The 27,275-nt window shown below is 34.4% G+C and overlaps 2 protein-coding genes and 2 non-coding genes across 4 annotated transcripts; 2 read left to right on the forward strand and 2 right to left on the reverse strand.

Annotated features, from left to right (window-relative positions):
• Positions 1–90: 90 nt before the first annotated feature.
• LOC134259545 (WW domain-containing oxidoreductase-like) lies at positions 91–8,542 on the reverse strand. The gene is made up of 8 exons (XM_062742131.1): positions 8,448–8,542; positions 8,227–8,291; positions 6,388–6,445; positions 3,650–3,828; positions 3,219–3,414; positions 2,836–3,021; positions 1,653–1,911; positions 91–847 (listed from the first exon to the last, which is right to left on the reverse strand). The coding sequence occupies exons 1-8, from the start codon at positions 8,540–8,542 to the stop codon at positions 662–664; spliced, it is 1,224 nt and encodes a 407-aa protein (XP_062598115.1). The 3' UTR covers positions 91–661.
• A 214-nt stretch (positions 8,543–8,756) lies between these two features.
• On the forward strand, positions 8,757–8,828 carry Trnaq-cug (transfer RNA glutamine (anticodon CUG)). Its single transcript has one exon. It is a non-coding gene; the product is annotated as a tRNA-Gln (tRNA).
• Positions 8,829–13,679: 4,851 nt separating this feature from the next.
• Positions 13,680–13,751, reverse strand: Trnaq-uug (transfer RNA glutamine (anticodon UUG)). The gene has a single exon. It is a non-coding gene; the product is annotated as a tRNA-Gln (tRNA).
• A 262-nt stretch (positions 13,752–14,013) lies between these two features.
• On the forward strand, positions 14,014–26,768 carry LOC134259550 (ubiquitin carboxyl-terminal hydrolase 10-like). The gene is made up of 15 exons (XM_062742135.1): positions 14,014–14,107; positions 15,641–15,742; positions 15,887–15,920; positions 16,470–18,053; positions 18,732–18,823; positions 19,193–19,302; positions 20,919–20,968; positions 21,137–21,234; positions 21,858–21,960; positions 22,107–22,228; positions 22,446–22,571; positions 22,945–23,037; positions 23,314–23,458; positions 23,688–23,753; positions 25,401–26,768. The coding sequence occupies exons 1-15, from the start codon at positions 14,090–14,092 to the stop codon at positions 25,586–25,588; spliced, it is 2,931 nt and encodes a 976-aa protein (XP_062598119.1). The 5' UTR covers positions 14,014–14,089; the 3' UTR covers positions 25,589–26,768.
• Positions 26,769–27,275: the final 507 nt, after the last annotated feature.

Genomic DNA, 27,275 nt, shown 5'->3' on the forward strand with positions numbered 1-27,275 from the left:
ACGACGGACGAAAACGGATAGCAATAGGTCACCTGAGTTACTCAGGTGACCTAAAAAGTGATTGGGACTTCCAATCAGGCAATCATGAAAATTCATTCAGTCTAATGAGAAACCAAATTTTTTTGATAAATTTAAAGTGTAAGCTATATACAGGTAAATAATGGTAATATTAATTTCTATGTTAGCTGCATTCCAATTCCATGAAGACTCTGTCTATCCACTTAGAGATTAGAGAGAGGATAAGAGTGGATAACTGGTGTGTGAGAGATATTGATCAGTTAATTTCCTTCAGCAATCAGTTATCTCTTCCCGCCAGCACTACATCAACGCTCCAGCCTCTCTAACTTTCTGACACTTCCACACATTCTGATACAAGACTCTGCTGCTTCTCTCTGACTAGTAGGTCCATGTTCCTCAACTTGCAGACCCTAGCTGTCTCATATCATAATAGAACCTCTCTAAAGTAATGTGATAGATCTCACACTATGACTGGATTCTCTACTGTGACATGAACAACTTCTAGTTCTCCCTTTTCGCATTATAACTGGATTTCTTTGAAGTGATGTGATAAATCTCCAGTTCTCCCTTATCTGAGATGTGATAAATCTAGTTCTTCCTATTCACAATATGACTGAATTCTCTAGAGTGATGTGATAAACCTCTACTTCTCCCTATTCAGTGCCTTCTGTAACATCCTCTCACTGAGGTTCCAGAGTCTGAGGGCCAGCTCCTCATCACAGCCAGACTTAGAGGGCTCACAACGACAACAGTTGTTAAAGTACAGTCCCCCCACTCCCTCTAACTGGGCTGAGGTTGCACAGAAGACTGTAGTGGCTGCACCTTGTTGCTGAAAGAAAAACAGTTAAATTAAAACACACACTATTATTAAATACTGTAAGCCAACTTTTACTCACGTGCAAGAAATTTTTGCGAGGTTCGCGGGAGCCTTGTCATCGCGAATATTTCTCGCTGCGAACCAGTCCTTGACGTCTCTCTGTCTATTAAAAACAGATCCAAAAAAGGCTTGATTGCGAAATTTAATTGTCGCAAACTAGTTGACCCCCGGTATATTGCGAAATGAAGTCGACGCGAATAAAAGTTGGTTTACAGTACTTTCCATTTACAAAGATACACATAAGACTATAGATAGTTGGTCACTTAGTTGTTATATTGGGTAATACTTCACTTTTAGCGTATTATTTCGCTGGCAGGTTCATCAAAATATGTATTCTCTTTAAAGAAGTGGACAGGCTTCACCTACATGGATGTCGGCAAAAGCCCGTTCACTTGTCTAAAGAGTATACTAAATTTGAGGTGTAAACTGGTGTTTTATATTGGCAAGTAATAATTTTAAAGCTTTACAAGCATACATATTTTTCAACGTTCTCAATCTCTATTTTCAGCAGTCTGGTGATATCGATTTAACACTATTATTAACTTCATCTAGAGGCGATGATGTACATGAAACTGTTCCCTTTTTCACTGATGGAAAAGAAAAATATTCATATTTAATTGATTCTATTCCAAATTCACTATTTTCTCAATAAAGTTATCATAAATATTACTATGGATTTGTCATGCTCTTTCTTAATGCTTAAACATTGTGTAGCATATCTTTGAAAGATCTCCAAAGTATACTCTTCTATACTTACCAAAGATTTTGTAAAGGGTCTGGCCACGAAAAATATCAATTTATAGAACCACCAGTTCCTAGAGATGCGTGTGTACATCACATTTCCAGGGTGTACTGAGTTACTAGTAACTCCTTTATCTGACAGAAGCTTGTTCAGGTGCAGAGAAAATAGGATATTACACAGTTTGGAGTTATTGTAGGCCTGTAAGTCCTGATACTGGTTGGGCATGGGAGATAACTTGCCCTCACTGATGTTGTCAAGAGAAAGGTCACTAGATCTGCAAAAGAGGCATTGCATGTACATGATTAAGCTTTAAGAAGATGTCTAGTTAAATATCTAAAAGAGAATGAGATAGACTTACAATAATATATGTATAAAATCAAAAGGCATACATGTAAGTTTACAAATTAAGTCATTCTCAATTTGTGTTCTATATATCTAATAAGATTTAAAAATATTTTTCTGGTCAAAATTGTTTCATGTCATGTACACACTAATAGATGATTAAACAAATATGTGGACATAAATTGGCATGTCCAAAATTTAGCACAATCTTTGGATAAAGAGATATTGGCGCAGGTGCTACACACTTCCGCGCTGTATATTGTATTTATATATAATGTTTCTTAGTGGTATTCATGATTCAGTGCATCATTGTCTGCACCAAAGCTGTTAAAATATGAAGCCTGCTTTTTTAATTACACATACAGTACATACATGTACAGAAGCTTTGGTCTAAATGCACCATTTCATGATTATGATTTTAAATTGATGAAGGATACTGCCAATTAATTTTTTAAATCTTTCTTGAAAACTTTGATCTCTTATTGTGGCCCCAACCTTCTCATGGGGGTCATGATTTGACTAAATTTGAATCTTCACTATGTAAAGATTTCAACTTTTTTGACACAGTGCTTCTTGAGAAGATTTTTAGAAGATACAAACAAATTTCCACTTTTCCTGAACTATTTCCCCTTAAAAGGGAGTGTAGCCCTCCATCTGAACAAAGAATTTCACCCGAAGATGCTTTTTGGCAAGTTTGCTTGAAATTGGCCCAGAGGTTCTTGAGAAGAAGTAAATAATGTGAAAAGTTTACAGATCGACAGACAGACCACAAACAAAATTTGATCAGGAAAGTTCACTTGAGCTTTAAGCCCGGGCAGGCTAAAAAGGCCCTCATGTTAGATGTATTTATCAGTACCTGTGTGATTCAGAGGAAACAATTACGATCCTTGATGGAGAAGAGGATGCTAGGACCTCCCACAGAAGCTTGGTCAGGTAAAACTGGGCCAGATGATTTACTTGGAAGGTCGTTTCAATGTCATCTTCAGTTTTTGTAAAAGGCAAACCAAATACTGCAGCATTTAGAATCAGAAGATGCAGTGGCCTAAATAAAATTTGAGATAAGTGCAAAATTTATCATTCCAGTAAAGGGTTCTATGCTTTCAATCAATTTACTGTCCCTTCATTATTTCACGTTTTGGTTTAAATACAGATTTACTAAACTGCATTAAATTGATAATATTTGGAACAGTTTAACATTTATTTCTCTTTATCATTTTCCTTCAAATTAATATTTTATACCATTTCTTTGATCTGAATTCCTCAGCAAACATCCGCACACTTTTCAAAGAAGCTAGGTCCAGATGCATGACTTCTAATTTGGCTGACGGCCTCTCTTCCATAATAGTCTTTTTACGTTTGTTTGCTGCTTCCAGATTTCGGCAGGCCAGAATAACTGTTGCTCCAAAGTAAGCTAAAGTTCTTGCAGTTTCATAACCTACAAAAAATAACTTGCTTACATGTATGCATTCAAAATTATGATTACTTTGCATTCCTGGCAATTAGCAAAATAAAAGAATGATGTTACTGGCATGTAATTAATTAGCAGCAGTATTCACCATAAGAGTGTTTGCTGAAAATACTTTTATTTTATGATTTAAAGCAAACATATAAATTATTTCATTCTTCTTTCAAAAAATTTACTATTACATACATGTATTAATATTACTTACCAATACCACTGTTTGCCCCTGTCACAATAGCATATTTTTCAGAAAGATCTTTTCCCTGAACCACTTGCATTGCAGCACTGTTTCCATCAAACTTCTGCTTAAAATCTAACAGTGTTTTCTTTTCATCCTCTGCAAATGCTAACCTTGGATCTGTGTATGTTGTCTTTTTGTTAATATGGCTGAAAAACATAAGATAAAACAATAACCAGAAGTCTCTGTTGAGACTGTAGTTCTACTGGTTTGTAGTTTAAACAAAGAAAAGTGGCAGTTGGGATTTGAAGCTTCGCAACAGCAATAAACAGAATAATGATCATGTATCTCAGTGTACAATACTTGCATGCCACATTATACATATACTATAATCAGACTAAAACTGTATTTGGAATTGCATTATTTTAGTATTTCATAGAAATTTCTTATTTTAGGTAACCATGGCAACACCGTTCATCGAAATCAAAAACCGTTTGACAGAATTATGTATCTTAATGTAGTTTTACTTGTGTGCCAAGTTATACTGAAATCAGACTAAAGCTATAGGAGGAGTAGCATTTTAAATGTTTTTCACGGAAATTTCTATTTTTAGTAACCAGGCAACATCTTTCATCAAAATCAAAAACTGATACACAGAATTATGTATCTTAGTGTAGTCTACTTGTGTGTCAAGTTATACTGAAATCAGACCAAAACTGTAGGAGACGTAGCATTTTAAATGTTTTTCACAGAATTTTCTAGTTTTAGTAACCACGGCAACACCGTTCATTGAAATCAAAAACCAATACTCAGAATTATGTATCTTAGTGTAGTCTACTTGTGTGATAAGTTATATTGAAATCAGATCAAAACTGTAGGAGGAGTAGCATTTTAAATGTATTTTACAGAAATTTCTATTTTTAGTACCCATGGCAACACCGTTGATCGAAATCAAAAACCGATACACAGAATTATGTATCTTAATGTAGTCTACTTGTGTGCCAAGTTATAATGAAATCAAACCAAAACTGTAGGAGGAGTAGCATTTTGAAAAATTGTTTACAGACAGACAGACGGACAGACAGCTAGACAGACGAACGGACGCCGGATGCATTACTATCGCATAAGCTCTTCTGGTCTCTGACCAGTAGAGCTAAAAAAACTGAAATAAGATTGATCGCTTCTGCCATTAGTTTTAGAAAAACCTCAGTAAAAATCATTTTTTTACATTGCAAAAAAATGGCACCACTCATAGGCTTTATAGCACTGGTACAGTAATTTAATTCTAAAAGCTAAAAATTACTGCCCCACTTGCAAAAAGAAAAAAAAGGGGTCAATAGGCCCATGGGCCACATTACTCACATGAGCACTTTGGTTAAAGAAAAACAGAAATTAATTCTGTTTTGAAAAGTTAAAATAAATGTGGAACCCCTACCCCCTCATTTTTCATCATAGAGAGGCAGGGAGGAGTTATAATTTGAAAAAAAAATAAATCTACACTACCTGGGGATGTTTTCATATCTATATACATGTATGACCAATCAAGGCTTTGCTGTTCTTGAGAATATTTTTTTTAAGTTTCTTTCTATGTATTTTGACTGCCCTTTGTGGTCCCCCTACCCTGGAGACCATGATTTGAGTGAATTTGATTCTACAATAAAAAGCTTTTATATATTAAAGTTTCATCTTTTCATGCCTAGTGGTTCTTCAAAAGATATTTAAATGACTCTATCTAATTTTTCACTATGTCTCAATTATCTCTATTTGGAAGAGGTTGTGGCTCTTCATTTATACAAACGTATATCCCCTTCACCTGACAATATTGATTGGATAGGTTGATAATGGACCAGTGGTTCCTGAGAAGAAGTCCAAAATGTGAAGAAGTTACAGACAACAGGATCTGGGGCCATAAAACTTAGACAAGCTCATTTTTGATCTCTGTCTCACTTTTTACTAGCTATAGATTCCTTTGGTTAAAGTGAGACTGCATGAGATCAAAAGTGAGCTCATCTCAGTTTTATGGCCCCAGGCTGATAACACAGGACAGTACACATTAGAATCCTACTAGCCCACAAGCACCTGTTTACTAGCCTGTGCTAGTGGGTAAACCTTTTATCTTGACTGGTAAAGAATTGCATGGATGGTATGCCAGAGATTACAGATTCAAATCAAAACAGAGGCACAAACATTTCTTTTTCAAGCTTGTCTTGTACTTTTCTTGTAACTTGTGAAATCAGTGCTTTTCTTGTAGACTTTGAGTTATATGATAACTATCCATGTTTTATTCTATTGCAGTAACACTGATTTAGATTCAAATGTACTTACATACATGTATAGTATAACAGAAATGTGAGATATATACATGTCCTGTAGATCACTTAATTTTCATGACACCTTATTTTCGCGAGATAGTCATTGACTCTTTATTAGCGAGACAAAATTTTCACGAATTGTGTTCATTGCTCTATATGATCTTAAGGAATTCTATTATACATGAGAATGAAATTTTTGCAAGCGAACCGTCTCGTGTAATTACGCGAAAATAAAGTTCCCGCGAATAAAAAGTGATTCACAGTAATTAAGAGAAGTATAATGCATAAAATCAAAGCAGGTGCTAGCTTTCATTTGTGTTGAGATCCAATCAACATAAAACTATTGCACAACTTCAAGTACATGTATGTAATTTTCAAAATTAATGTGTTTGTTTCAAATGTATGTACTGAACACTATCAAACAGAAAACAATCATTAAAAAAATGATGTACTCACTCCACAAATACTATAACACCATCATCTGTAACCTGTTTCTCCCATCCATAAGGCAAATCTTAAAAAAAAATAAAATATAAGAACAATCACACAAATGCAATGAAATTCTATGCCCCCTCCCCGCATAGTTGAAGACATTATTTTCAATCCACAAAACAAACTTTAAGCAATATAAGTTGTAACCAATTCGCTACATTGCAACATAAGGGGTGTTTATGTTTTTTAACTGTGATATGGGCCCGCCCTGAGACACGATTATGGCAACTTACTTATAGGTCAGTGCATTTTCAGCGCATATAGGCTGGTTGGAAAAGGAAGACAGATAACATATAAGCAGAATTTTTAGTGAGGATTTCACTTTGGCATTATTAGGCAAGGTGCTGAAATCACTGATTTAAAATTGAATATCACTAAAAATCAATTGACTTTTATTTGAGTTTTATTTCTAATAGCTTCTATAGTAAGGATTTTAAAACTACTAAATTACATCTTGCTAAAAATTAAACATAGGTGATCAGAGATTACAGAGCTCACCTCAACAAATGTTGTCTTTAAGTAAGGCAAAGTCACACAATTAACCAACATTCTAAAAGTGTACATCCAAAAATGCAAAATTTATGCAATTTTGATCTGATAGGGCTTGCAGTTACTTTGGAATAGACCTATCCAAAAACTTCAAACTAGTCGCCCATCAAGAAAATGTAATTCAAATCCAGCAACTGAAGCAAGTTTCAGAGTTTTCATCCCTTGATGCATCATTTGTGCAAGTTTGGTTAATTTAGGCCTTCTAGTTTCTTGGTGATAGACAACAATTATTATTGCTGTTTTTTTTCAGTCAATATGACGATTTAGCCTTCTTCAAAGGCTCGGGGAATGTTGAAGTCCTTAGGAAGATGGCTTACCATAACTTTCACCTAGTCCATTATCTGGAAAATGGATGTTGAATCCAGCATCAGTAGCAAGTCCATAATTCTGCATCCTTACATGTATCATCCTTGCAAGTTTACTCACAAGAAAATTAAGCTATTCAAAATAGCTTGATAAAGCGATTTACATGCAGTTTTTCACAAAAACGTTTTTTGCAAGAAATAAAAAAAAAGTCGCAAGTATCTGACTATTGATCATTTATATGGGCTATCAAAAATACAATCTAAATCATAGAAAGTTTGAACATTGCTGCTGTTGAATACTTTTAAGCAAAATATGAATTTCCATTGTTTGAGTAACTGTGTGTGTGTGTTGAGGCGTGGGTAAGTATGATTGCTTCTCACTTTGCTGAACTTTTACCAATCAATTATCGATCTGTTGGCCATAACTGACCCCCTTTATAATTTCATTCAACAAATAACTGTGTGGTCACTCATCAATAGCCCCAAAACTTTGAATACAAAGTCTCTCAAGGAGACGCAATTTGGTGACTGATTTTTACATGAATTGTATTCAGAAGAGTTTAAACTTTAATATTTCCACTGCACCAAGGTGCGATTTTTTGAACATGTTGAAAAAATAACACATTTGAGAAAAAAGTCTAATAAAATAGCTAATTAATAAAGCTATTCTGAATAGCTTAATAAAGCTATATAGCTAAATCAAGCTATATAGCTTAATCAAGAGATTGTGCCAGACCTGGGTAATGCAACCTACATGATGTGATATCATGTGGCATCGGAGTCTATAACAGATGCACCAAATTCATGTGCAGTTTGATGAGCCTGATCTAAATTAAAACAATAGAAGTATCTGTGCTCGCCCTATTGGCCGCACCTTCAACATATTATTAATTTACGAGAAGTGACTTAGTGAAGTGGTTGAAAATTAAACCCATGCTTAATAATTCACCTCCTTTTATCTGTTTTCTCTTCCCACTGCGAGGATGATCCCACTGTGTAGCCTTAGTTTCATGACTGAAACAAATTCAATTGTTACCTTTTACTAAACAACATTCATGCCTTAACAAGGCACACAGCCTATAACAACAGTGTTTTTATTGTCATATGTTGGACAAAAAAATAACCTTTCAGTTATATTCAGAAGTAAATAAATGTTCCTAAACAAATTACTTTGCATAATACACTTGTCCCTGTGCAGATACACGTTCTTCCCAACCTGGTGGTAGCTCGTCTTCACTGTCAGTGTCTATCATGGGCGCAGACATTTTGTTCAAAAAGTCACGTGAACGTCCATTCTTTCTTTCCGGTATAACAAAATAAATTTAAACAGCTTTATATTCCATTGATTTTCATTTCTTAAAATAGAATATGTTTTATAAACGCAGAATGAATTTATTTATTTATATTTCAGGAAAGTATAGAGATTTAAATTTAATGTCAATTAATATGATGTACATTTTCCCCCAATTAGGGTAAGAAGGTTCCATGGTGTAATGGTTAGCACTCTGGACTCTGAATCCAGCGATCCGAGTTCAAATCTCGGTGGAACCTGAACTTTTTTTTTTTTTTTTTTCGTTGAGTTTGTTTAATCGATTTTTTTTCTCCACAGTTATACTTCTACTTCTACCAGTAAGTGGCCTCCGTCAATTAGTTGACTATTATGCCACCAGGTGTGCGCATGTTTAAAAAAGATTTTTAAAAAAATGTAACAATTGTGACAGTCTATTTTCTACGGAAGCGTATTAGTGCCACTTGGACACTTCACTTTTTTTTTAATTTCTACACTTTAATCTGTAAAATTTACACTTTAAAGTGTAAATTTTACACTTTAATCTGTAAATTTTACGCTTTAAAGTGTAAATTTTACACTTTAATCTGTAAATTTTACACTTTAATCTGTAAATTTTACACATTAATCTGTAAATTTTACACTTTAATTTGTAAATTTTACACTTTAATCTGTAAATTTTACACTTTAATCTGTAAATTTTACATTTCAAAGTGTAAAATTTACAGATTAAAGTGTAAAATTTACACTTTAAAGTGTAAAATTTACAGATTAATGTGTAAATTTTACACTTTAATCTGTAAATTTTACACTTTAATCTGTAAATTTTACACTTTAAAGTGTAAATTTTACACATTAATCTGTAAATTTTACACTTTAATCTGTAAATTTTACATTTTAAAGTGTAAAATTTACAAATTAAAGTGTAAAATTTACAGATTAAAGTGTAAAATTTACAGGTTAAAGTGTAAAATTTACAGATTAAAGTGTAAATTTTACAGATTAAAGTGTAAAATTTACACTTTAAAGTGTAAAATTTAGAGATTAAAGTGTAAAATTTAGACTTTAAAGAGTAATTTTTTCAGATTAAAGTGTAAATTTTACAGATTAATGTGTAAAATTTACACTTTAAAGTGTAAATTTTACAGATTAATGTGTAAAATTTACAGATTAAAGTGTAAAATTTACAGATTAAAGTGTAAAATTCACACTTTAATCTGTAAAATTTACAGATTAAAGTGTAAAATTTACAGATTAAAGTGTAAAATTTACACTTTAAAGTGTAAAATTTACAGATTAAAGTGTCGAAATTAAAAAAAAGTAAAGTGTGCAAGTGGCACTAATACGCTTCCGTAATTTTCAAGTGAGTTTAAAAAAGAATTATTTGGCTGGTGACCTATAGACGGAGGCGAGCCTTGAAACAGTCAAGGCTCGGAGCCATCACGGTAGAGGTGGGTAGGGCATTCCACTGCTGGATGGTATGATGGTAACTGAAATGTAAATTCTGATGATTTGATTTTCAAAGTATAGCAATGTTCATTAAAATTTCGGAGCGTGACAAAGATCTGGTTCAGATTGGACCCCATATATTTTGAATCCAGGAGTTTCTTGGACATCTCCTCACTTATTGTATTTTACATGTACTTGTGCCCCCCCCCCCGATATTCAACCCCGGGGCTGATTGGACATTTTTTTCCACAAATTATATTCATTACACTAAATTCATCATGTTTACAATAGGAAAAAAAAAATCGCAAAAACCCGTAAATAATCGCTCCACAAAAAATATACCCCACTATACATTATAATATAATATTTTTTTTGTTGAATATGGGGGGGGGGGGGAGGGGGGTCCTGTCCACAATTTTAAAAGTACCTGTGATTATATATAATTTATGATGATGTAAAGTGGTTTTTTTAAGGACCATAAGGTTGCTTTTTTGCTCGGTTTTATCCTAACGTAACATGAGATACGTCCGTGCAGAGAAATAAATGCAACAAGCTACAGGGTTAAAATGGGGGGGGGGGGGGTCTTTTGATTAGATTGGAGGAATCCTGTCCACAAGTGCATGTGGTTTTTTTAAAAAGTAATAATGGTGTTTTTTATGTTACAAAGATGCTTGATTTTCTAAATATCTATGTAGTTTTTGGAGATCGTCTTTCAACATTAATCCATCGGAATTCCCATGGGCATCAAATGCGCCCCTTTATAAGTAGAGGTACATAGTCTGACGCGTGACACATCTGTTTCATATTATGATATTTTACGGGGAAAAGACATCAATGGTAACCTAATGAAACATTTTGATAAAAGTGGTGATTTTACCTCTTTTCCTATCATGACAAGGAGCACAAAGCAGGTATGGCTGGTCGACAGGGGATGCTTATTATTCCATTGTGCCGCAGGGATTCCACCTCTGATGTTTTATTTCTTCTCATAAATCTGCCTTTGCTCCGCTGCCGAAAGTGTACTGTTTCAAAGGACCATTGAACTTGATTACGGTTCTTGATCTCAATATTTAATACTACTACACGTTTACCGAATAATATCCAGAATATATGAACATTTCTTTAAAGATGTAATAATTAGCAAATTTAAATTTGTGGTCCCCCGCTATCGGTGTCTTTGTGGTTGAAATGTCATTTTTTATGACATATTGTGTCAAATATGAACGCCCTATCATATGTCATTCAGAAGTTATCATCTAAGTTGAGTTTTTTTTTTTTTTTTTTTTTTGAAAATTAGGTCAATCGTGAAGGTCAAGGTGTCAGAAATCATAGCATACCTACCTACCTACCTAGTCCTTGTTGCACCCGGAGGAACATAGGGCAAGGACTAGGGATTTCCATTCCTCTCTATTCTTTGCAATCTTCTCCACCTCTCCCCAGGTGAGATTTATCTCCTTTAGTTCTTTCTCCACTGTTCGCCTCCATGTTGTTTTTGGTCGGCCTTTCCTTCTCTTCCCTTCTGGGGTCCATCTGAGTGCCACTCTTGTGATGTCATCTGTGGGCTTTCTCAAGACATGGCCTATCCACCTCCATCTGTATTTTACTAGTAAGGTCCTCATGTCTGTTGTTTTAGTTGTTTCATGCAAATCTTTGTTGGTTATTTTTGCTGGCCAAAATATCCTCAAGATCTTTCTGAGGCACCCATTATGAAAACTTGATAGTTTCTTAATATCACTTTCAGTCATCCTCCAGCATTCAGCACCATACATTAAAACAGATAGGACACAGCTATTATACAGTTTGATCTTAGTATGTCTGCTAATACTGCTTGACTTCCATATGTTCTTAAGCTTGACAACGGCTCCTCTGGCTTTACCTAATCTTGATATTATGTCCTTGTCAGCTCCGCCATCTGATGTTACCACACTTCCCAGGTATGTAAAATAATCTATATTTTTGATATCTCCTCCATTCAATTGTATTTTGGGTGGGCTTTTTGTATTAAGGGACATTACTTCTGTTTTCTTTATGTTGATGTTCAATCCGATTTTGCTGGCATTTATTTGTAAATTAGATGTTTTTCTTTGCATTTGTGTTTCCAGATGAGATAATAAAGCCAGGTCATCTGCATAATCTAAGTCCTCTAGTTTGTTGAAAAGAGTCCATCTGATGCCGGTATTCTCATCACTAAGGGTTGATCTCATTACCCAGTCTACTGCTATAATGAACAGTAGAGCTGACATCACACATCCTTGTCTCACTCCTGACTTAACAAGAAAGCTTGTGTTTGATGATCTACCAATAGAGCATTTAAATTCTGCATAAAATGCTTTTATTAGGTCAACTAGTTTAGATGGTATACCGTAGTGCCTCAGGATTTTCCACAAACTGTCTCTGTGAATGCTATCAAAAGCTTTTTCGAAGTCAATGAATTAAGTTTATGATGAGTTTTCTTTGCCACTCTGTGCACTGTTCTATTATGTTTCTTAGTACAAATACTTGGTCACAGCAGCTCTTTCCTTTTCTGAAGCCTGCCTGTTCTTTCCTTAGTTTTTTATCCACTGCTGTCTTTATTCTGCTTTCAATTATTTTTCTGAATGTCTTGCTTAGTATAGAGAGTAAGGTAATACCTCTCCAGTTGTTACAGTTTGTGAGGTCTCCTTTCTTTGGTAGTTTGATGATGCTACCTTCAGACCATGTTGCTGGTATCATGTTGTACTTCCATATCTTGCAGAAAAGAGGATGAAGGATATCTGCTGCAAGGATAGGGTCTGTTTTGAATATTTCAGCTGGTAGGTTGTCATTCCCAGGTGCTTTATTGTTCTTTAAACTCTTGATTGCTGTGATTATTTCTAATTTTGATGGTTCATTTATGTTGATATCTAAGTCAATGTTTGCTTCAGGTATTTCTGCTCTGTTGCTTGGATCTGGGCGGTTTAGTATCTCTTCAAAATGCTCCTTCCATCTTTGCATCATAGCATGCTTGGAAATAATTCTTGTCACAGGTAATGCAAATGTCAAATATGAAAGCCCTATCTCTTTTCAATCAATATAGTTATAAGAAAAAAATTATCATATGTGAAAAGTAGGTCAAACTTCAAGGTCAATGTCCGAAGAAAAATCATAGTGTATTTAGAAAGGTCTTGTCACAAGCAATACACAGATTTGAATATGAAAGCCCTATGTCTTGTCATTCAAAAGTCATGACCAAGGTTGAAGTAGGTGAAACTTCAAGGTCAAGAGGTAAAAAATCATAGTATATCTAGATTGGTCTTTTCTAAGGTAATTAGTCAAGATCACGGGGTCAAAAATCATAGTGTTTTTAGAAAGGCCTTGCCCCAGGCCCTATCTCTTCTCATTAAAAAGTCATGACCCTGCAAAGTACGCAATGTTTAAATTTGTTTGAAAGTAGATTAATTTTAAGGTCAGGGGTCAAATATCATAGTGTTTTTAGAGAAATCTTGACAATGAGTAGTATGACAGCCCTGTCTCTTCTCATGCAAAAATATATGTTCAAGGTTAATGCAGGGACCTATGGTCTTTGCCTTTGGCTCAAGATTTTTTGCGACTAACAGATCTATAACATTACAGACCATGCAGACTGACAGACGAATATTTCGAATGAGATTTCATGTTGCGAAAGCGGAGGACAACAAAACATTGTGAGGTCCCACCGAGATTTGAACTCGGATCGCTGGATTCAAAGTCCAGAGTGCTAACCATTACACCATGGGACCCTGTTGCTGATTGTGTAGGTAAATACCTAACAGTATACTACAATATAAAATACAGCCGGATAAAATTGTAATATTTTAGTTGGAATTGCCCATAATTCATATGTTTTCAGGGTTTAATGTTATGAAAAAAAAATTTTGTTTAAAATTTGTTTTATCTTGTGTTTTCTCTACACATAGCCTATATTGATAATAAATGTATATTAGTTTTAATAAATCCGTTTTATCTTTTTTTCGTTATTTACTAAACCGGAAGTCAAAATTTCCTAAAAGCGATGCAACATTACAATATGGCGATTCAGCATGTAATGTGACAAGACAAGTTTTTGATATTTCTCATAATGAACACTAACGTCCAGGTAGCTACAACCGTTTGACTTGTAGATATTTAAGATCCTTTGTTCCTTCACTACGCTTGTCAATGCTTTATATTTTGCATTTTTAGTGACACTTGAACTTTGAAGACATGGACTGATAGAACTTGATATTATTGCTGTTCAGTATTCAGTTTGTTTGTTTACATAAGGTTATTTATATATGATTATTTTGTATTGTCCCTAGTAATTTAAATATGATATGAAGTTATCTTCAATAGAGTAATAATTTCAGTTTTCGGGAAGGGGGGTGGGGCTTTATTTCAAGATGAGACATATTTTTATCATACATGTTAACCTATTGTGATGAAAAAGAGGGAGATTCAGACCTCAAAAGTGGTAGCATTGCGCGCGTGTTGTTTAACGCGCTTGGATTATCGATATCTTTCATGTAATATACATGTATATTATAAGCATTAAATGAAATCAGGTACCTACACTAATTAATCTTAAATATCAACAGCAAAGAAGAAGACAGAAACACCTTAAGTTTGACATAAATTGTACAAATTCAAATATTTTTCATGCTCATCATTTTGCTTGGATTGGCTGCTTTACTTAGCCTTTTGAAGGGTGATCTTTGCTGAAATAGCCTGGAAGCAATAATTCTGAATTTTTATTATAAATCAGTACTAAGCTTCCATATCTCAGACCAAACTTTAAAGTGAGGTAATTTCTCAGTGACGCCATAAAGAGTCAACACACAATCAATGGATTACATACATGCCATTTGGTTTGGAAAAATAAAGTTTAAAAACATTGCATGCGTGAAAAGTCATAATCAGGCAAATTGTAAAATATGAATAAGTCACAAATATAAATGTAAGCACAGGAGTTCGTATACCTATCAGTTTTACAGAAATTTTTCTCATTATTATAGGTATTATAAATTTTATTAATTTACTGAAAATTTCGGTAAAATTGATAGGTACGCAAACTCCTGATATCAATCTAAAACATCTATATAGGGCTATAAATACGGGTTGGTACAAGATCAAATTCATCATAAAGACCTTCGGCTTTATGGAATTTGATCTTTTGACCAACCTGTATTTACATCCCGATAGATGTTTAAAAATTATAACATTTCTTAAAATGGTGATGTCAAAGTTGTCTGCACAGTTGACATAATCTGAAAGTTTAGAATAAAAGCAGTGGATAATAGAGCCCAAGATGTTTGACCGATAATTTTTTATTTATTTTAACTAGGTTCTCCCAAGAAATTAAGAAATAATATGGTTGTTCAATCTCATATGGGAATGAGGTTAAATTAAAAAAAAATGTGCTGGTCGCTTGAATTTCAATGTATATTTGAAGTGAATATACTTTAGTAAAGTTCCAACTATTACATGTATGTATTAGCCCTTAGGCTAGCCCCGGTACTGTCATCATAACCTTTTAACTGCAGCAGTTTTTGACTTTGTAAACCTCAGAAAAATTCTCTGAATAATGCAAGTCTCGATCATGTAATTTGAGTACATGTATTTTGATTATAAAAAGTTTATTTTTTTATGCTAGGGACTAAATTTCCTAGATGTAACAAGCTTGGATCCTCGAGAACAGCAGAGGGTAAATGAAATACTGTTTGGACAGAGGAGCAGAGAATTGGGAAAGGTAGAAGTAAGTAAATCCCAGATAGCTATCATGTCAGCATTACTTAATACTGTACAGGAAGGAGTCAGACATGTGAAAAATTATTTCTCTGTGGTATTATTTTATACAAACCAGATTTGATTTTTTATACTCTCATATGTTTCTTTTAAGTTTCCATGGGGAAATTCAGAGCCAAGGAGATTTGGTAAGTAATATATTTATTTAGGATAATAGTTCTTTTTTTTAGTGATTATTCTAGTTAGTCAATTCATATTCCTATGACAGTTAAATATATTGTGAATTTAAAAGATTTAACAAATTATGCTTATAAATTAAAAAACAAAATACATCGCCAACACTTCATGACAATGCAGCGATATATTTATATTTCAATAATCTCAGATCATATAAATCATTCCACAAAATAAATCTACTTGTGCTTTCCCATGATGTGTTGGTGATCAGTTTATTTCTTTAAGTTTACAACTTTAGGTAACACCTATCACCCTATTGAAAAGTGTTCAGTATATCCACACGTAGGAGTCTTCCACAAATTTTACCTTTTTTTGTCTCCAGTTTTGTTTATAACAAAGCAGTTCATTCATTCCTGGCACTTTTTATAAGCATGTTACTTTTAGAGTAGTGCAAAGTATATTTTCTCGGCTGATATTGGAATAAAAGAGATATTTTCTGTAGATAGAATTTACCTCTTTGCTTACAGTTGTGATAATTTTTTAAATATATCCTATAACAGGGGAAGGAGATGACTGTCACACTCAACCTAATGTCTCTGCTCAGGGACTCTCCGACTCATCTGTACATCGCACAGAAAATCACCCCGAACAAGCCATAGGCAGTAATGTTACAGACAAAATTGTGTGTAGTTCTGAAAAAGCATTCGAGGTGGAAAACCTTTACATTAATAATGCTAAAACAAAGGAACAGTCAACAAACAGAAATGCTGGAAAACCTTACGAGAGGAGGAACAAAAAGAGGCGGCCTCCAGATTATTATCAGAGGTTTGAAGAAACAGCTCACTTGGAAAATCCCATTTTGTCAGGTGATCAGGAGGATAGCAGACCGCTAATGTGGCATGAAGAAGTGGAGCAGTCACTTCCATTACTGGACAATCAGATGGACAGTTTTCCTGGCACGGGAAACTTGTCTTCACAAGGCAACTCTTACATGGAGCCGACAGGTGTTCATTCCAGATATAGTGCTCAGACTGATAATTATGCACAGCGTAGGACTGATAATTATCCACAGCATCCGACAAATAATTATCCACATCACAAGACTGATAATTATCCACAGCATAAGACTGATCATTACCCACTTCATAAGACTGATCATTATCCCCAGCATCAGAACTTTGGTGCTAACTTCCAAGGAAATGCTACTATTGACCATTTGATCCCAAAACAGCCAGAATTCATTCCACCTAGCAGATCATCAGAGGAAATTCATAGTAATCCAAGCAATTTCTCACAATGGCAGCAGCCTGTTCAAACATCTGCAGATACTTATAATTCTTCCTCTAAGCAATCTGCTCCAGTTTCACAGTTCAATGTGTCTGGTTTTGACTCAGCTTCATTCACACAAGTGTCCCCATCTATGCACCCTAGTGGACCTTCTCATGAGACCACTAACCTTGTATCAACATCTTCTGTGATGTCACATGGAGTTTCTTTTTCTGGAGGAAGCACAGAAATCTCTTCTACCAATGCATCCTTAAAGACTGAATCACAAAACATTGAAAAATTGTCAGAACACATTTCAAGGGTATCTGTGCAACATCCAGCACAAAATGTGACACCAAATACTTGTAGTAATAGCACTTTAACTTATGATGGCTCAGAAAAGAATACCTCCATGATCCATGAATCATCTGTTGATTCTCTCTCTTCACATATTCCCCCCGTTTCTAGTCAGCATGTGATTGACCAAGAATTAAAAGACAATGCAGATTTTGCAGATCAACCCCTCACATTTGAATTTGATGCCCCTCGCACAGACCTGGACCCAGATCAGTATCCAGTTTTGGGCAAGACGAGTGGATCTTTTTCTGAAGAATCCCACAGAGAATCAGCAGATGGATCGTCATTACAAAGTACCTCACCACAAAGTGTTCCTCCTCACGCTGTCAAACCAAAGTCCTCATCGTGGGCGGGGCTGTTCAGTAACGTAGACCCGGCTAGACAGGGATTCGTAGTGACTAACTGGTCACCTACTCCCACCACTGACTCCCCCAAACCAGCCGAGACTCCTAAAGCTGAGTCCAAGTTACCTTGTGCACCAGTGGACGTATCTGAAGATCCACTTGCCAAAACATTTGGAGGTAAATTATATATTGAAAGTGTGCTATTGTATTGGAAATGGTAACTGCATGTGTCGTTAATCGCTGCCGAATCAATATTTGTAAAGAGTAGACAGTTGAATTGTTAAAATAAACACAGTAGGTTAGCTTGCTCTCTGAATGAATTTTTATGCCCCGCCATGAATATGGCCGGGGCATATAGTGTTTGTCATGTCCGTCTTCCGTCCTTCCGTCACACTTTGGGTTTAGCTCTGTTCAAAGCTAAGTTTCAAAGAAACTATCCAAGATATTTTCATCAAACTTCATATGCTGATAGGTATTGATGAGAGCTATGCAACTGCATCAACTTTTTTTGACCTTGACCTTTCCTTTGACCTTGACCTCACTTTTCTTAAATTAGTGTTTGGTCAGTTTTAAACATACCATTCATGATGGTGTTATCAAACTTCACATGTTGATACAAACTTGCATGGATAATGCTTCTCGGGATGAACACTACCAGACTTGCTTCGGATGCTGGATCTGACCTATATTTTCCAAACAAGCAATTCAGCTGCATCACTATTCAAGATATTCTGATCAAATTTTATACACATACAAATTTTCATGTTGCTTTACTAATATATCCTCGGCGGGGCATTCATGTCCTAAGGACATATTTCTAGTTTTAATTAAGTTTTATAATATTTTGTATGGTAGACTCCTTATCTCGGATGAAGGTCAACCATGTTCCTATTGGACTTCAACCAAGAGGACTGATGAATCGAGGCAACTGGTGCTACATTAATGCTGTATCCTTTGGAGAAAAAATTTATAAAGCCCTGAATTTGATACTTAATCCAGTACATGTATCATATACCATATAAGTGGAAATTTTAGGGAGACACAAATTTAGCAATTTCTCCTTAAAAGTTGGTATTTTATTTTTAGCAAGAAGGATTGTTAGTGATTTTAAAATAACCACTAAAGAAGCTGTAACAAATAAAACACAATTAATTTTTAGTGATATTCAATTTCAACAATATCAGCACTGTCGCTTATAATGCCAAAGTTAAATCCTCGCTAAAAATAACGTAATAACTTTCTCAGACTTTTGGTGTATTTTAGGAGAAGGAACATCAATTAAAATTTTCATTTACTTTTCCTGACTAATATCTCAGACTTTGCAAGCATTAGTCTCCTGTCCACCATTTTACAATGTGATGAAAAAATTCCCAATTCACCCTCCAGCCAGACGTGGCAAAAGCTGCACACCTATCTTAGATAGCATGTAAGGAAACCATCTATAAGGATTTTTATACACCTGTCTTAAGACGGGACGTATTATGTTTTAGGCTTCGTGTCCGTCCGTCTGTCTAGCTGTCCGTCTGTCTGTTAGCTTTTTCATTTCCGGCTCATAACTTTAATACTACTAGGCCTAGGATTATCAAACTTTGTCATCTGATGCATCTTGGGTAGAAGGTGTGTCGCGCACAAAAAGTAGGTCGCTCTGACCTTTAATTAAGAAGTTATAGCCAAATATGGAAAAATCCTTTCCGGCCCATAACAGGAAAACCATAAGACTTACAATCATCAAACTTGGCCAGTTTATGCATCTTAGGTAGAAGGTGTGTCACGACCTATTTCAAGGTCACTGTGACCTTTAATTTAAGTGAAATTTTAAAAAAAAATGTGTCTTTTTACTATTCATTTACACATCCCAAATAATGTAAGAGTATTGCACTGTCCTTATTAAAAAAGTGTTAAATCAAGAAAATACATGTTTTTTAAAGCATATACTTGACAGCAATCCATAACAAATATAATGTATGTTAGAGAAATTCTACCTCTCCCATGAGTGTAATTATCAAGCACTGGTCAAGAAGAATTTTGATAACAGAAAATTGCATGTCAAATTAGAGAGAAATTAATGGGTTTTGAGTGCGAGGAGCTAACTGACAGAGCATTGGTGTTATCTATATCCATTGAGTATTGGGCAAATGGGTAAGCCTGTTTGATTAAAAATAGACTATAGCTCTTGTTGACTAGCTTAAGTTTTAAAATGAATTTGATGAAAAGTAATTAAATTAACTAATTTGATATTGCATTATGGACTAATCTGATATTATGCAATATTATTAATTTAAAAACTAATTTTATGGGGTGGGGTGGAATCAGCATGTCCATATGAATTACATATTAAAACCTGTTGGAAATTAAATCTCAACCCCCCAAAAAAATCTTTGAGTATTTTATATGTTTTTAAAAAAAATTTATAGTAGATAGTGCAGACCCATTCATCTCTTGGTAGTAATGAGTAGACAAGCATCCAGTTAAAGATTAATTAATGAGTTCAATGTAGGAAGGCTAGCCGTCTCAGTCGTCTCAGTGCTCTGATTAAGCACCCTTTGGGGATTAGACAGAAGAACTGCTGGTCAGTTTATAACATATGTCATTTGATGGCCAGCCTTTTCTTTTCAAAATTAATTTGGTATAGATTAAGTTGTTAAGACTAATTTGATGATGGGCATTTGACAAGGTCTAACACAACCAGCACAGAAATCTATCAGTGATGTAATAATTTATTATAATTGATGCCTACATCACAGGGGATGGATAAATATTTTAAGGAATGGAAAAATCATCGAAATCTTAGAATCAAGGTTGAGGTGATTTTCTTGCACCTAAACTGTTCAAGAAAATTGTAATTTTTTTGACGGGCGTATCATGCTGTGGCGCGGCACTTTATTTGTAACTGGGAAAGCATTTAAGGAAAACAAATATTAAAATATTTTGTAACTTGAGGTATACTTATCTATATTGTAGTGCTCATATACATGTATATCACATGATTGTGCAAATTAATTGAATATGATTTTTTGTTAAATATGGTACATTTTGTTTTAGAGTCCAGTTTGTTCATGAATTCCATCCATGTGGCAGACCAACAGAAAGGGGTAAGTAAATGGGAGCATACATTTGATTCTCATCCCTGTGTTGCTTATGCCTCGAGATGTTTATGAATATTTTTACATTTTTGGATTTTTTCTTGGTACATGTGTACATGTATAAATTATTACTTTTAGATATTGTTGTATAACTGTATTGTGTATCTTTATTTGTAGGGAAGAGGACCTTGACAGATTTGACCCCGGGGCCTGCCTTTGAACCTACCAATGTGTACAACATGCTGCAGGTCATTGAAGCAAACAAGTCATTCAAGGTCAGTCTTAGATGGCCTTTTCTACTACTTAAGTAAAAGTTACTTAAATTTTTCTGTAATGATTGCAACCTTGAACCATGCATTTACAAATTTAAGATAAGAAAATATTATATTATCCTTTATGTTTCAAGTAATACTATATGTTTTAATGCTGGAAGATGTAAAAAAGATGTAAAAAATCATTCATACAGAATGATTTAAAAAAGATTCCAACGTAGAGCTTATGAATTGATGAAAGGGAAGTGGGAAGAGAAATAAGGAGAAAATATTTAATGGATATAAATAGATACAAAACAGATTCCTTGGAAAATTAGTTATTTTTTTGTCTATATTTCGACAGGGCATATGATATACTGTAGACAGGGAAATTTTCGCCCCAGTTTTATTTTCGCCCTCTCCTTGATTGGGCGAATTTAAAACAGGGCGAATTCAAATTACACCTATAATTTCTTACGCAGAACTATGACTGGGCGAATTTAAATGGGGCAAATCTGTTCATAAGTTCAAAAGGGCGAAAATAACACGGGGCGAAAATAACCCTGTATACAGTAGACTTTTCTCAAGATATTTATTGTATGGTATTTTGATAGTGATATTGATTGTTTTATTTTTTTATTTGACAGCTTGGAAAGCAAGAAGATGCTGAGGAATTTCTCAGTTGTATTTTAGATGGACTACATGAAGAAATGTCCACTCTCATCAAATTTGCCAATGGGACAACTACAGGTAACAACACAGCTAAAACTGAACAAAGGCTTTCAAGTGACATGAAAATGTCCTGAAAAGTTTTGCATGCTTTGTGGGTCCTCCTATTATTAAGACATTTGTTGATTGTTTGAGTTCATGGTGTTGTCCGTGTTTTCTTTGTTTAGCTTCTGCTGCCTCTAACGGCAGTGTGGCAGAAGATGTCGTCGTGGACGACAGCTCCGAGGACGCCGGCTCAGACTCCTGGGAACAAGTCGGCCCAAAAAAGAAAAGTGTTCTGACACGACGAGTAAGTACATGTAGTGCTGTTATGGCTTATATATTTATAAAAGCATGGTTCAACTTCTCCGAATTACAGCTATGTTAATTACTGGAATGACCTAAGGACTGTATGGATCCAAAATTAACACAAATATTTTATGACCTGAATAAAGAGAAGAATGTAGTGACAGGTATGAAGAAAGATTTTACTGTTAATACGTATATGACTTTCTTTTCATTTTTAGGCAACATTTGAGAAAACCCCTTTGGCTGAGATTTTTGTGGGGTATACAAGATCAGCCCTTTATAAAGCATCATCTAAAGACTCGGCCACCTTACAGCCATTCTTCACTCTCCAGTTGGACATTCAGGTAATCTTCATATTTCAGTTAGACATTTATGTAATATAGTACCGCCACTCTTTACTCTTCATTTAAGACATTCATGCAATTTATGACTGTCACAGCCATTTTAAAATGCTTCCTCCCACAGTTTGTCTGTTTTCAATAAAACCTAGCTCACAAGTAGACTACACTAAAATTCATATTTTTTACCAAGAATTAGATTGGTTTCTACATTACCAAGTTTTTCTATTTTATGCAACATACTAAAAAATTGCAATGCAGTTATGTCAAAATGAACATGCATGGTTTTGAAAACTATTTAGCCATTCTTTTTTTTTCATTGAAATGGTATTGTAGGAAGCCTTGGCATACCTGTAATTCTTTACTTTTCTAATTCTAGTCAGAGAAAGTTTACTCTGTGAAAGAAGCTTTAGAAGGTCTTGTGTCTAGAGAGTCCGTATCAGGATTCACTTGCTCCAAAACCAAAGCAGAGGTAAGTTAAAATCAAAATAACATCTAATACCATTATTCTTAGGCCCAGGAGGTTAAAGGTCAGAGGACAAATTGTTTTTCTAAAAATTTTCATCATTTGTCCAAATTTTAAACTAAGAAGCAAGGTACATTTTTCATATTGCAATATATATTTCTACCTTTCAATTTGACCAAATGCCCCTATGTAAAAATATTTTATTATAGAGTTCACTTTTTCCTCCATGCTTGACATATTTTTGTATAAATTTGCTCATCCTCTAGCTTTTTTTGACCACAGGTAGACGTTGTGCGACATTTGACCTTAGAAGAACTGCCTCCTGTGCTGATCCTCCATCTGAAATTCTTTGTTTACGATAAAGATGGAGGAAGCCAGAAACTACTGAAGAATTTGGAGTATGGTATTGACCTCGAAATTACCAAAGGTATGACTTATATTTACTTGTACATAGACGACATACATCTTGCATAGTAATTACCTTGAAAGGGTCAAATTAATTCACATCAATTTAGATGAACTGAAAATATTGAAAATCATAAATTTCATGGGCATTTCATTTCTGTGTTTCAAGATTATGAACATGTATAATCTGTACATAGTTTGGTCTGTGGATTTATTGTACATGTGTTATGTATAGTTTGGTTTGGTTGTAGATTTATTGTCCCCTAATGTCCGGAACAAGCTTCAGATTCATCAGAGGTCTTACAAACTCTTTGCTGGTAAGTCATCATGAAAACTCACAGAAAACATTTCTTCCCATGTTTATCAAAGATTTTTCATGCATTCCTTTAATCTTTCATGTATGAATGTTCTCGCCAATAAGTCTCAAGATGAAAATGATTCTTCCTTGTAATCAGGTTGATATAATATTCAAGTAAATGTTTGTATAGGTTTGTTCAGCTGATATTTCCAGCCGATATAAAATTATAACTTTTTAGCTCACCTGAGCCGAAGGCTCAAGTGAGCTTTTCTGATCACATTTTGTCCGGCGTCTGTCTGTCTGTCCGTCTGTCTGTCTGTAAACTTTTCACATTTTCGACTTCTTCTCAAGAACCGCTGGGCCAATTTCAACCAAACTTGCCACAAAGCATCCTTGAGTGAAGGGGATTCAAGTTTGTTCAAATGAAAGGCCACGCCCTTATTCAAGGGGAGATAATTGGGAATTAATGAAAATTTAGTGGCATATTTTAAAAATCTTCTTCTCAAGAACCACTGTGCCAGGAAAGATGAAACTTATGGGGAAACATCCTCAGGTAGTGTGGATTCAAGTTTGTTCAAATCATGGGGTAGGGCGGGGCCAAAATGGCCGACCAAACTTTTACATAGAAATATATAGGAAAATTCTCTAAAAATCTTCTTCTCAAGAATGACAAAGCCATAATTCATCATATTTATATGGGAGCATGCTCGAGTAGTGTAGATTCAAGTTTGTTCAAATCATGACCCCCCGGGGTAGGGCGGGGCCAAAATGGCCGACCAAAGTTTTACATTGAAATATATAAGAAAATTCTTTAAAAATCTTCTTCCCAAGAATGACAAAGCCATAATTCATCATATTTATATGGAAGCATGTTCAGGTAGTGTAGATTCAAGTTTATTCAAATCATGACCCCCGGGGGTAGAGCGGGGCCAAAATGGCCGACCAAAGTTTTACATAGAAATATATAGGAAAATTCTTTAAAAATCTTCTTCTCAAGAATGACAAAGCCATAATTCATCATATATATATGGAAGCATGCTCAGGTAGTGTAGTTTCAAGTTTGTTCAAATCATGACCCCCCGGGGTAGGGCGGGGCCAAAATGGCCGACCAAAGTTTTACATAGAAGTTTTTAGGAAAATTCTTTAAAAATCTTCTTCCCAAGAATGACAAAGCCATAATTCATCATATTTATATGGAAGCATGCTCAGGTATTGTAGATTCAAGTTTGTTCAAATCAGGACCCCCCGGGGGTAGGGCGGGGCCAAAATGGCCACCCAAAGTTTTACATAGAAATATATAGGAAAATTCTTTAAACATCTTCTCAAGAATGACAAAGCCATAATTCATCATATTTGTATGGAAGCATGCTCAAGTAGTGTAGTTTCAAGTTTGTTCAAATCATGACCCCCAGGGGTAGGGCGTGGCCAAAATGGCCGACCAAAGTTTTTAAAGATACATGTATCTATAGGAAAATTCTTTAAAAATCATTTTCTAAAAAATAGCAAATCCATGATTGGTCATGGGACTACTTTTGGATTTAAACTTTACAGTAAAAAGCCATTTTCTACTTTTTCCTACCCTTAGTGCTCAGGTGAGCGATGTGGCCCATGGGCCTCTTGTTTATTATTTTGTGACTTTTGAAATTATTTACTTTATTTTTTACAGTGGTGTACCATCATGGTAAGAAGGCAACAGGAGGCCATTACACCACTGCCGTGTTTCATCCTGCCATCAATAACTGGATTATGATTGACGATAGTCTAGTCAAGCATGTATCAGTGGGTACCGTCTTAAAGGCTATCCCAGGCCGAGTACCGTATCTGTTGTACTACAGGCGCATAGACATGCACTGAATAGACATGCACTAAATGGTAAAGGTGTGGAAGCAAGTTCGGGTTGATACAAGAAGGATAAACAGACACTGAAATCTGTCTTAAAGTTAAAATTGATTACATATTTATGTACAGTGAGAATAATTTGATTATTTTTAAATTACACTGGGATTTTTTGTGGAGGTGACAATAAATAAAACTTGTGTAGAATTTGATGTCTATTTTTATACTTGAGGAGATGTTTATTTCTTCAAAGAATCTATTACTATTGTCATTTAATCAAACTTTTTGTTAACGTAAGATAAGGTAGTCATAAAAAGGCAATTTCAACTGACATGTTTTTGGGCATTTAAAAATCAGCATCTTTAGATTTATAAATTATAGTTTTAAAAATGAAAGGGAATAAGGATATACATGTACATTCGTTATATTCATATGCCAGTATTTTGTCATCAGTCATATTAATATTTTGTGAAATATTATCTTCTCAATAACTTATTGTTATTTTGTGTACATGTACTTTCAATTTCAAGTTTTTTGATAAAAATTCTGATGTATGGTTAAAACTACATGTTGGATATATTGGTTATCGCACAGAGAAAAAATAATCATGTTTAAACCTAAAAGTTCTGTGAAATGTTTAAATCTTTGCAATTTTATCAGCAGTACTTGTGTATATTTGTGCAGATATTAAAGGTATAAATTTCATTTATACAATCATATTATTAGAGTTAAGTGTAATCCATTTTTCAAGGATATTTGTAAACTTTTTATCAGGTAAGTGAAACCCTCCGTCATTTGTTTCTAAAATGGTTTTCCCCATAATATAAAACAATTTTTGGGTTAACTAGTAAAGAACAGAAGTAAGCATCTGAGTTGAAATAGGTATTTTTTCACTATGAAGAGTTAATTTTGGTAAACATGGACATGGGGCATGCTTATAATAGGAAGACAGGATATATATAAATATTTTCTTGTTTTATTATGTTATGAATTTTTTTCATCAAATATTGGTGCATTGAAATATTCACAGAATACCTGAACTTCAGTGAAAATTTGCAATTTCAATTATGAATTAATGTAATCTTTTTGGGGCTTGCAGCAAAGACATCTCTTTACAGATTTTATTAATGAAATGCATTATGTTTGATAAAGTGTATTCTGAACTCTTTTTCTCAATAAAGAGAAATAAAATATTAAATGTGCTTGTATGCTTTGATCTAGACCAATCTTAACTTCTGTTCAAAACAGTGCAACATGGAAAAAGACATTTTTCGTTGTGTAAAAATGGAACAATTGCCACTCTTTGAAGAATTAATGTTTCAAGTGTCAAAACATAGAGTAATATAGATATATTGATGAAAATTGTTGTAAGTTGTAGTCAGTCTAGTTCCTTCAACTAGGAATTATACAGACTAAGTTGTGTTCCAGTGGCAACCTGGAAATTAAAAAGGGTGTTACCACCGAATCTAAAAGTAAAAATTCGGAGTATGCAACAAGACAAATAGTTGAAGTATGTATGCATACAGCAAAACTTGGTCATAACGAAGTCACTGGGACCTATGAATTCAAAATTACTTCGCTATATCTTTAATTTCACTATAACCGTATAAGAAATTCATTAAATTTATTTAGCTGGGGATCCAAGATAACTTTGCTATATCTGTGAATTCACAATATCTGTGTTCGCACTAAACAAATTTTACTG

The sequence above is a fragment of the Saccostrea cucullata genome, unplaced genomic scaffold, assembly GCF_032062105.1.
Source record: "Saccostrea cucullata isolate Sc308-1 unplaced genomic scaffold, CSIRO_AGI_Scuc_v1 ctg707, whole genome shotgun sequence".
NCBI classification, from domain to species: domain Eukaryota; kingdom Metazoa; phylum Mollusca; class Bivalvia; order Ostreida; family Ostreidae; genus Saccostrea; species Saccostrea cuccullata.